Source organism: Schistocerca gregaria, chromosome 2 (assembly GCF_023897955.1).
Source record: "Schistocerca gregaria isolate iqSchGreg1 chromosome 2, iqSchGreg1.2, whole genome shotgun sequence".
In the NCBI taxonomy this organism is placed as follows: Eukaryota; Metazoa; Arthropoda; class Insecta; order Orthoptera; family Acrididae; genus Schistocerca; species Schistocerca gregaria.
The window spans coordinates 100,625,786-100,638,304 of NC_064921.1; the positions used below are offsets into that span (position 1 = coordinate 100,625,786).

The window sequence follows — 12,519 nt, forward strand, 5'->3', positions numbered from 1 at the left end:
CACATACAAACACACACACACACACACACACACACACACACACACACACACACACACACACACACACACACACACACACGGTACTACGTCTACAAGCAATTTCAGAATACGTGGCCAAAAGTGAGATCATGATTACATGAGCAGAAGTGACGTAAAGGCTGTAAAATTACGAAAATTGACAGAAAATTCATTTTTGGGGAGTATGTGTAAAATCCACCATAGAAGCTCATCCATAAAGCAGAGGAGTGGTGTAGCAAGTTGTGCGTGGAAGACTAAATGGAAGAAATGATACCCAGCATTATATGCAAATTGTGGATTCATGCAAATTATTCTGGGGTGGAGCAAGTAGGGTAAAAGTTACGTTATGATGCCTGTTAATAGTGACGTAACAGATCAGGAATTCAGGAAGGCTGTGAGGGACACACGTGTATTCAGGGGATTCTTTGATGACGCTGATCACTATTTAATCTGCATTGAAATTGGTACTGTGAGGCCGAAAGTGCAGAGGTCAGCCCCATATGTAGGAGGATAAGAGTGGAGAAACTTCAGGACAAGGAAATCAGGCACAAGTATATAAAAGTTCTCTCAGAAAGGTACCAGTTAGTTGAATGTAGTCAATTACAGTCATTGGAAAAGGAATGGACAAGGTACAGGGATACAGTACTAGAAGTGGCTAAAGAATGTCTTGAAACAGTAATGTGTAAATGTAGGGTGAAGCAAACAGCTTGGTGGAATGACACAGTCAAAGCAGCCTGTAAAAGGAAAAAGAAGGCGTATCAAAAATGGCTACATACTAGAACTCAGGTAGACAAAGAAAGTTATGTTGAAGAAAGAAACAAAGCCAAACAGATAATTGCAGCATCCAAGAAGAATCATGGGAAGACTTTGAAAATAGGTTGGAGACTTTGCGTCAAGCTGCTGGAAAACCATTCTGGAGTGTAATTAGCAGTCTTCGAAAGGGAAGTAAGAAGGAAATGAGAAGTATTTTCGACAGGTCAGGAAAACTGCTGGTGAATCCTGTTGATACCTTGGGCAGATGGTGAGAATATTTTTAAGAGTTTTGAATGTAGGTGAAAATACGATCAGTAACGTTTCAGATTTCGATGTACAATGGGGTAGGAATGATGATGGAAATAGGATCAAATTTGAGGAAGTGGAGAGAATGGTTAATAGATTGCAGTGCAATAAAGTGGCTGGGGTGGATGAAATTAAGTCAGAACTCTTCAAATACAGTGGAATGTCAGGTCTTAAATGGCTACACAGGATATTTGAAAAGGCGTGGGAGTCGGGACAGGTTCCATCAGCCTGGACGAAAGCAGTAATCACATCAATCATTAAACATGGAAACAGAAAAGATTGTAACAACTACAGAGGTATCTCTTTAATCAGCGTTGTGGGTAAAATCTTTTCAGGTATTGTTGAAAGGAACGTGCGAATATTAGTTGAGGACAAATTGGATGAAAATCAGTGTGGGTTTAGGCCTCTTAGAGGTTGTCAGGGCCAGATCATTAGCTTACGGCAAATAATGGAGAAGTGTACGAGTGGAACAGGGAATTGTATCTATGCTTTATAGATCTAGAAAATGCATATGACCGGATTCCTAGGAGGAAGTTATTGTCTGTTCTACAAGATTATGGAATACGAGGTAAGCTTTTGCAAGCAGTTAAAGGTCATTACATAGATAGTCAGGCAGCAGTTATAGTTGATGGTAAATTGAGTTCATGGTTCAGAGTAGTTTCAGGAGTAAGACAAGGCTGTAACCTGTCTCCATTGTTGTTCATATTATTTATGGATCATATGTTTAAAATAATAGACTGACTGGGTGAGATCAAGATATGTGAACACAAAATAAGTAGTCTTGCAGATGCGGATGACTTAGTTGTGATGGCAGATTCGGTTGAAAGTTTGTAAAGTAATATTTCAGAGCTAGATCAGAAACGTAAGGACTACGGTATGAAGATTAGCATCTCCAAAACGAAAGTAATGTCAGTGGGAAAGAAATATAAACGGATTGAGTGCCAAATAGGAGGAACAAAGTTAGAACAGGTGGACCGTTTCAAGTACTTAGGCTGCATATTCTCACAGGATGGCAACATCGTGAAAGAAATGGAAGCTAGGTGTAGCAAAGCTAATGCAGTGACCGCTCAGCTACGATCTACTCTCTTCTGCAAGAAAGAAGTCAGTACCAAGACTGAGTTATCTGTGCACCGTTCAATCTATCGACCAACTTTGTTGTATGGGAGCGAAAGCTGGGTGGATTCAGGTTACATTATCAATAAGGTTGAGGTTACGGATACGAAAGTAGCTAGGATGACTGCAGGTATTAGTAGATGGGAACAATGGCAGGAGGGTGTCCACAATGAGGAAATCAAAGAAAAACTGGGAATGAACTCTATAGATGTAGCAGTAAGGATGAACAGGCTCAGATGGTGGGGTCATGTTACACGCGTGGGAGAAGCGAGGTTACCCAAGAGACTCATGGGTTCAGCAGTAGAGCGTAGGAGGAGTCGGGGCAGACCAAGGAGAAGGTACCTGGATTCGGTTAAGAAATATTTTGAAGTAATAGGTTTAACATCAGAAGAGGCACCAATGTTAGCACTGAATAGGGGATCATGGAGGAATTTTATAGGGGGCTATGCTCCAGACTGAACGCTGAAAGGCATAATCAGTCTTAAATGATGATGATGATTCATAATTTGTACAACATTCAGACGTTTAGAAAATTAAGTGATGAATGTGAATTAGAGAACCAGATACATAATTTGTACCACTTTCAGAAGTTAGGGAAATTGAATATAGAGTGTTTATTTTCTTCAGCATTTAGAGTCTGTAAATCACATACTAATAACAACATCCTGCTGTTGAGGCTGGCATTGTTTAAATGATTTTGATTTTGCAACTTACTCTTTAGGCTATAATAAATGAAATCGATCTCCCTGCATTCTTCTTGCTTTAGAGAAAGCTGCCGGTCACCACACCAAATACAAATTCGGCCTAAGTCTTTCTGTATGCTCCTACAGTAACTCAAGGACAAAACTTTCTCACACAGTATAGAGTCATCAGCAAACTCTAGCAGATTGATGCTTAGCCAGTCCACCAGGACCGAGATCATCCTGGGTGAGATGTTTTAAGATTTGCATTTTTTAAGGAAGTCGTTTACGTGTGGTCAAAGAACTCGTATTGATCTATGGTTGACCTGAGTTCCTGGTAGATGCGGCTAGTAGGACGCTCTGGACGCCTACTAAACGATTTCAGAACAGCTCTTGATCTTTGTTCATCCGTAGCCGTTGTCGATTACCCAGTTTTAGTTTGTTTCGTGAGTATGGCTCGCAGTGATTGAAATCGTTTGCGAAAACACTCCTAAAATGACGAGATCGCAGTTCGGTCTGCTTGAGTTCACGTCATTAGCTTCCATGTTACCTACAAGAAATAAACATAAATCTTAACTTGAGAACGAACAAAGCTATGCTCAAATAATATACACCACTGTTTCTGTCTTGTAATTCTTCATATGTCTGACACATCGTATAAATCATTTTACATTTGATACTTACGAGTTCCATGCAACAGTGCAGCTGCCAAAATCGTCTCTACGTTGATAACATGGCCACACATGTTCTCCGTATCTCATATGACCTGACATTAAAGTTATGTCTATCCACTTCTTTTTTTTTGTGGAGCTACCCGCACAGAGCACTTCAAACACAGTAAGACACATGTATTCACATGTTGTTCTGCTTGCTACACGCTAGGATTACAATTGTGACCAGCTGAATGAGAGTTATCCACTTACCATTAGTCGAGACAGAGTTTGTGTCGCCAGTCGCAGGGAAAGGTTCGGCGTGACAAATGGCTAGCCTGTCATCAGACCTTGCATTTTCCGACGACATTGCATGCTGAATATATCAGTTCATTTGACTGAGATAAGACTGCGGATGCGCGATGCAGGGTACACCTGATATCCGGGATCGTGAAGGCAGTGGACATTTCCAGTCCCAACGAATGAAGGGCTCTTTGACGCTGTGACCTTCTCAAGACATTGTATAGTTGCAGACGTTCCAATTGGCTAGCGCTACGTCAGTAATAGATCATACACTTGTTCTCTGAGAAGTTGCAAAAAAGTTTTAAAGATACACTATGAGCTCAAAAGTATCGGGACACCCACAAAGCCGGCCGGAGTGGAACTGCGAGACAGCTACGGTCCCAGGATTGAATCCTAACTCGGGCATGGATGTGTGTGATATCCATAGGTGAGTTAGATTTAAGTAGTTCTAAGTTCTAGGGGACTGGTGACCTCAAACGTTAAGGCCCATAGTGCTCAGAGCTATTTGAACCATTTTTTGAACACCCACAAAAACATACGTTTTTCATATTAGGTGCATTGTGCTCCCACCTGCTGCCAGGTACTCCATGTCAGCGCCCTCAGCAGTCATTAGACATTGTGAGAGAGCAGAATGGGATGCTCCACAGAACTCACGGACTTCGAACGTGATCAGGTGATTGGATGTCACTTGTGTCACACTCTGTACGCAAGTTTTCCACACTCCTAAACATCCCTTGGTCCACTGTTTCCGATGTGACCGTGAAGTGGAAACGTGAAGGGACACGTACAGTACAAATGTGGACAGGCCTACCTCGTCTGTTACTGACAGAGACAGATGACAGTTGAAGAAGGTCGTAATGTGTAATAGCAGACATCTATCCAGATCATCACACAGGAATTCCAAACTGCATCACGATCCACTATAACAGGCGGGAGGTGAGAAAACTTGGATTACTTGGTCGAGTGGCTGCTCATAAGCTACACATCACGTCGGTAAGTGCCAAACGACGCCTCGCTTGGTTTAAGGAGCGCAAACGCTGGAGGATTGAGCAATGGAAAAACTTTGTATGGAGTGACCAATCACGGTACCCAATTTGGCGATTCGATGGCAGGGTGTGGGCATTGCGAATGTCTAGTTAACGTCATCTGCCAGCGTGTGTTCTGCCAACAGTAAAATTCGGAGGCGATGGTGTTTACGAAATTCAATATATTTGCTTCTGATGTCATTTGAATCACTCAAAACTTGATGATTATTAACACAATAATTACAACTCATTTGAAATTTAAGGTTGCAAATAGTGAACAAAAATATTGAAATTTACACGTTTTCCTTTCATGTGTTTCATGGAGGGGGCTAGCATCCCTTGTTGTTTTGTGTGGCACTACCACAGCACAGGCCTACATGGATTTTTAAGCACCTTCTTGCTTCCCACTGTTAAAGAGCAATTCGTTGATGACTACTGCATCTTTCTACATCTTTGGGATATTTTGGAACGCCAACTTCGTATCAGACATCACCAACCGACATCGATATCTCTTCTCAGTGCAGCACTCCGTGGAGAATGGGCTGCCATTCCCCAGGAAACTTTCCAGCAGCTGACTGAACGTATGCCTGCGAGACTGGAAGCTGCTATCAAGGCTAAGGGTATGCCAGCACCATACTGAATTCCAGCATTACCATTGCGGGGCGCCACGGACTTGTAAGTCATTTTCAGCCAAGTGTTCGAATACTTTTGATCACATAGTGTATGTTGAAGGTCTCTACACATATGTTGTGATTCGTCGTGCATCAGCATATCCTAGCAACTCTATTGTTGTCTCGCGGATTATGTTCCACAATGTAGTCGTATAACCACCATCATCAGGAAGAAAGCGAGTTTTACAACTTCTTTGCTCAACTTCTCGCTGTTATAACTGCTTAGTTGATAATATCTTCGACGAACCAAAACGTATGTAATTAAAATGTATTGAAGCATAAAACTGAATGAAAGAATGTTCTAGTCGCCTCAAGAGACATGTTTGGAAGTACTAATACTTCTGATTCCATCAGCAGCAAGGACAGAAAAAACACACGTCAAATAATTTTGCAAAGTTAAGATAGTTCTTGGCTGGTGAGTAATAGAAAATTATGTACCCGGCTGAGAATATACAGACGGTAAAGGGAGAAATCAGGAATGAAATCTTTGGCTTCAACTGATTCACTGTACTCCGGGTTTTGTGAAGTCAACGAATATAAATTCGCGTTAAAAAAATTCAAAGAGGTCTCTATGTCAGGAGTCACCATACAATATTATCGACGACACGGGACCTTCAAAAGGGGCGCAGCGCTGCTTTTACTGAAATAGCTGGAACGTATCAAACGCGTTAAATAAACATCTTTAGCTTTAGGAGATATGACAGGTGTCACAAATTGCAACCGATGAGATAACATCTTGAAGGCGGTAATTAGCACATCATCGATAAGACATAAGTGCTTAATTCTCATCTTGGGTGAAAAACATGTCTGAGGACGATTACGTCCTTTTAACAACTTTTTCTCATTTCGTGTTTGTCGATATCCACCTGCCACGAGATTATTATTGTGAAATAACGTATGATTTTTCACGTTTAATCTGCTTATTGCAGGCACCAGACGTATTTTAAAAGATCTATGTTATAACATATTCGTGGTGGCTCTCTTCAAGGAGCACTCTGTAAACGTCACTTACACTGTTATGTCAAAGCTGTTTTTCGTCACCTCTCTTTTTATCGCGTTTCCCTAGTTTCCTCTCTTGTACCACGAGAAACGTCATCGCCCTGCTAGAAACACTTCTTTTGTTCTGTTGCCAAATATGGATTTGTGGCAGCTGTGCGAACACGCGAGGGCTGTGACATAGGCCGTGATATAGCCCTCCGTGGCCCTTTATCAAATTCAGCAGACTGCACATGCGCAGCTCTACTGGACAATTTGTCAATGTAATTCAATATATTTGGTTCTGATGTCATTTGAACCACTCAAAACTTGGTGATTAACGCAATAATTACAACTCATTTGAAATTTAAGGTTGCGAATAGTGAACAAAAATATTCAAATTTACACATTTTCCGTTCATGTACTGACCACAGAATACTCTGCAAATAAAGAGAACAATATTAAATCTAAGGGAAGATAGCGAATTAACGTAGGTATAGAAACTCCACGAATACAATTTGTTTCAACGGAAGCTATGGAGATAATGAAATTGAACACTTATGTATACAGAAATGGATATTCGTCGACTAACTAGTTCTAATAAAGGAACCACGTGCTTTGCAATTTTTGTGTCATCCATTCCTCCCAATATGTGGGATACAGAAATGGTTTCACAATGTCAGCTTCCATTTCAACCCACACAGAAGAACCAACTGTACTTCATTTTGACAGTTCCGTGGAAACGTCCTCTATTGAGTAATCTCTCTTCTAGAACCATCCTACAACAACATGGTGCTAAGCTGCACTACACTACACTTCACACAAAAGCACACAGACACACACACATACGGTACAGAAACTTACACTCAACAAATATGCATCTCCTGATGTTCATCTACATCAAGACCTACATGAATACCCTTCAAATGTCACTTAAGTACCTGGCAAAGGGTTCACCGAACCACCTACACAAAAATTCATTATTATTCCAGTCTCGAACAGCGCGAGGAAAAAACCAACACTTACGTCTTTCTGTGCGAGCTCTGATTCCCCTTAGTGAAGCACGAAGAAGGGGAGGAAGAAAATAAGTGAAACTTCACAGATTGGATGTTGATGAGACAGAATAAAAACTCTAGGCACATGTACAAAGAACTTGCCACAATGAGGCTATATCCCAATCCAATGACGTTGCACCTCCCCCCCCCCCCCCCCCCCCCCGCGGTCTGTGACCGTGATGCACGCACTGAGTGGGATCGGAAGGGTATCATAACGCCTTTGTTTCTTCTCGTAATGCAAGATGGTCCACGTGGGCGTTGTCATCTTGGACACTGACACATAGTTGACGGCCGGGGTGGTACGTCGTATGGTATTTTGGGGAGAGAACTAAGGCTCTCGTTGGCCAAACGAGTAAATCACACATAGTTCATAGAGACACGTGCTTTGTCCTATTGAAAAGTGGCATCATGAACTGTTGCATGAGAGGTGACACACCAGGACACAGAAAGTCAATGACCTACCCTTGTGCCCTGGGAGGTCCCTCCGTCACCACTGGCTGTTACCTAAAGCCACATCGGACGGCTCCCCACAACAAGACACTACGAGTAACACTGCAGTGCCTCTCCAAAACATAGTCGCCAGATTATTGTGGAACGAGGTAGTGCAGAAGACCGATTCATCGCTATCTCCAAGCGACGACGCTCATCAGCGGTCGATGCTTCCTCGTCACGGTTCCACTCCAGACGCAGCCGTCTGTGGTGTCAATGGCAGCCTAAGCATGGGACAGTAAGTTCTTAGTCTGGATGTTGTTAGTGTCCGACCAATGGAACTGGAAGACATTGTTGGAGGGAGCCCATTACATGTTCCACGACTGTGGGCATGGATGTGATGGGATTAAACGTAATTCGGCCTCTGAACTCGTGCTGATGAAATTCCAGATTTTGTGACCAGTCGGAATTGACAATCGCACTGCATTTTCAGATGGTATTACACTGGTATAATTCAGCATTCCTGTTCAAGCTAAAAAAAATTTAAAAATTATTAAAAACTGAGCTGTTATTTATCAGTCAGTACCATAGACTAAATTATATTGGTGTGACGCAACGTTAGTTCGTTACTTCCCTGGTTGTACTATGGACTGACATTGTCTGTCTTAACGATGGTAATTGAGGCAATGTACTTTAATGCGTATAATGACGCTTATATAGAGTGTAATTATATGGATGTTTTGGGAAAACATTTGTAGTAATATCACATTGTTGTGAGTGACAGAAGCTGTATATCGTGGCGACAGGCCGCTCTTAAATTTTTCGTAATAATATCAAGCCGTGGCTCCTCCTCCATGTCGCTTGAGCAATTAAGCTCCCATGTAAAGTCAGTTTCCTGTCATTACTGTCCTTATGTGCTTGAGACACATTATCTGTAAGCTTTGGATTTCTTCTTCAAAGGAGAGTATACTCCTGTTCAATCCAAAACAAAAAAGAAATAAAAGTGTACCAAGGAAACTTTTGAATTGTTTTTGAAAACTGTAATTTTTAAGATTTTCATATGACTGAAAATGCTGACTGAAGTTTAGTCAAATGTGTTCTGTACTTGACAGGTTGTGTATTATGAACATTGTGTTGACGGCAAAATATATGTTCTTGTTACATTGTTAATTGTCTCTTTATAACAGCAACATACCACTTTCCTTATATACCACATAAAGAAGTGCTCTCAGTCGCTATGGCAATCTGCTTCTCATATCCTCATCCCCGGTCACGTGTTAGTTTTTTCGTCCCAAAGTAGCAAATGGTTCAAATTGCTCTGAGCCCTATGGGACTTAATATCTTAGGTCATCAGTCCCCTAGAACTTAGAACTACTTAAACCTAACTAACCTAAGGACATCACACACATCTATGCCCGAGGCAGGATTCGAACCTGCGACCGTAGCAGTCGCGCGCTTCTGAACTGAAGCGCCGAGAACCGCTCGGCCACCGCGGCCGGCCCAAAGTAGCAGAATTACCTCACTTCCCCCACTGCATTATCCGTAATTTTGATGGCAACCTTATCGATAATGTAATTTCTACTACATGCTGATACTTTCGTCTTTATTTGTTTTATTCTCTGCTCATCCCACTCAATAGGTTCCCTAATGCCGACCTCAGGAGGAACGTTACGTCATCAATGAATATCAACACTAACATCCTTCTACCTTGAATTGTAATCAAGCTATGAACCTTCCTTTTTCGTCTCTGTTTCTACGATGTACAGCTTTAATATTAGGGGAGGAAGATTGCAAACTTGCCTGAACTCGAGCACTTCTTAATTGGTCTACTACTCTTATGGTTCCGTCTTGGTTCTAGATACATATTGTATATTACCCGTTTATATCTCAGAATTTCCACCATCTTGAATCATGGTATGTTTTAGAAGGCTTTTTCTAGCCCGAGAATCTCTTAAGCCTTGTATTTACATTGTTATTAAGGTCTTAGTGTCCTCCGTCTTGCGAAATGTCAGAACTACTTCTCAGATGCATTTACCTCCCCTGAAGCCAGAAGACCTTTATCTAATAGATCTTCAACTTTGTTGTTCGTTTTAATTCACTTTTGTTGTCCGTTTTCTGTGTACTGTCTATTTACAATAGAAACTAAAGAGGTGTCGATAGCAAAGATATTCTAAGAAAACTTTGAATTCAAAGTCTAATCAGCAAGACTTCGTAAACATTATTTGAATCAGTGGCACTTGAAAACGTATTGATATTTCACCGTTGTGGACTACATGTGTAAATGGGTAATGGACCTAATATTCATATACTTGCTTTTTTAAATTAGTTCTTTTTTTTAAAAGGCAATATAACGTGCTACGAGTTAGTACTGAATCTCTCCAGGAATAATGAAGAACGAAAACTTTAACAATTAATATCAAGCACATTGATGAAATGTTTGTTAACAAGCGTTCAAGGTTGTCTTTAAATTTTAAAGTCCGATAAGTTAGTAGAATGAGATTCAGTCTTCGCTCTGAGGCTGTTGAGTGTACTTAAATGTAATCAGTTTTAGTACGAACATATGGATGAATTTCTCAGATTATCTCAGCAGCGAAGAGCAGTTCATGATATCGTGCAAAGCTGGGATTCCTAGTCAAAGATAAAGTAGTCGGCAGCTGTTGTGCGCAGTGGACTACTCTTTGACCTGCCAAGGTCACAGCCTCTGAAGGTCCCGTAGCCAGTACGGTATATAAGGGCGGCGATGGGCGGCGCCTGACAGCCGCCCCCGACATGTTGAGACAAGCCGTTCTCCTGTTCGCCCTCGCCGGCTGCGTGCTGGGTAAGAGTCTACTTTTTCCACTGTATATAGAGTCAATGATTCGATCGTAGTATATCTGTCATTTGGTAATCACTAGAGAGCTCAGTACTGTCACTTTATCCATTCTGTGTGAAAGCCAGTCCGGTGTAACTTTAATTGCCCATGTAGCAATTTCACACGATTTCAGAGTTTTATAATAACTTATCTTAATTCAAAATCCACTCTATAATTCATATAATTAGATTATGATCTTTGGGATTGCCAGTAAGTAATAATAATAATAGTAATAACAATATATCTACTCTCAATAATACAGCAATAAAGCATATCAACATAACGGGCGAAGCCTTTAGTGTCGCACGGATAAAATAGTCAGGCGTCTGGTAATTCCGTATGTCTATTGTAATCTCCTCAACTCTATAAATTGTACCCAATAATGATATTATTCCGTAACCAGTGGCGTAACAAAGATAAAACAACCAGGCCGCGTACTAGGGAAACAACTGCTTTTCTGTTATATCTTCTTTTTTTCCAAAGCCATTATAACCTGCATCTTAAAACTGCCAAAAAACCGGTTTCTGAAATAACCGGTTTCTTTTGTCTTATTCCTACTATTCCCTGTAATAAAAGTAGAAATGAATAAAGATTCAAAAATATTGACTCCCTCAGTTTCAAGATACATAGAATCAAAATGTTAAATTAAATATGCAAATAAAGGAAAACTTATTCTGCCAAGCATCGCAACTTTTCTCGAAAAGTAATAATTGGTTCCATACTAACAAAACCACCATTATTCTCCTACTGATTAAAATCTTCTGAAAGAGTTACAGGCAGATGAACGCATGTTATGTGTACACAGACCACAAATTAGCTACTTTTATTTTTTATTGTAAACTATGAAGGAATTGTTAATTTTTAAATTTTCTCCTTATATGAAGTGGCAGTTTTGATGTGGCTCATACGGTCCTTATCGTTTAAAGCAAATACAATATTGTACTTCATTGTTAAGTCACATTGTATTAATATATCAAGACTAAGTTTGGTGCCATTTTGTAATACAACTAACTCCAACGCGAACAGAAAGAAGATACCATGTAGACGAGATAAGCAAGTCTCATTCGCTGCTTATAATCGCATACTATCGAATAGGCCACGCCGTATAGTAACAGATACATAATTATCATGTCAGCAACGCTGACCAATCCTTAATCCACGTGTTTTTTGATCGTTTCTGTCTGTATCGTTACTAAAACGGCGCTGATAGCTTTTCTCATTTCTTGTCTCAAAGGAATCGAAATCCAACGAACACAAATTACTCGTTTTTAAAAAAAGGTTCATTTAAAAACCAGAAATTTTATACCGTTACTGCTAGTGGCTTATTGATACTTCGGTTTATTTACCAGGTTGTTAAAAAATGATTAAAAAGAACTTATACGCTAAACCCAACAAACGTCGAAAAATGCCGGTTATTCAGTTCTAAAATATCGGTCTGGGTTTTAACCGGTCGGTTTTTCACATCCCTACCGTGTAGCGTGGGCGCGTTTTGAGTGAGGGCACGGTTGTCATAACAGGTAAACAAAATGACAAGGGCAAAAGGAAAGGGCGGAACAGAAAGAGCGAGAAGACGATGTCGAAGAAGAAGAAGACGAAGAGAATCTTGTGCCTTACTTCCGGTAGATAGATGGAACAACTGTCGTTACGGCAAGCTAAGCAATGTAACTTAAGTAAGGCTACATTTGGATTA

General features: G+C 40.7%; 1 protein-coding gene across 1 annotated transcript in view; it reads left to right on the forward strand.

Annotated features, from left to right (window-relative positions):
- Positions 1-10,738: 10,738 nt before the first annotated feature.
- The window catches only part of LOC126336426 (trypsin-1-like), a 32,329-nt gene continuing 30,548 nt past the window's right edge, over positions 10,739-12,519 (forward strand). The window contains exon 1 of the mRNA XM_050000120.1: positions 10,739-10,796. Within this exon, the coding sequence (XP_049856077.1) occupies positions 10,748-10,796 (49 nt within the window). The 5' untranslated portion in view covers positions 10,739-10,747. The remainder of the gene's footprint in view (positions 10,797-12,519) is intronic.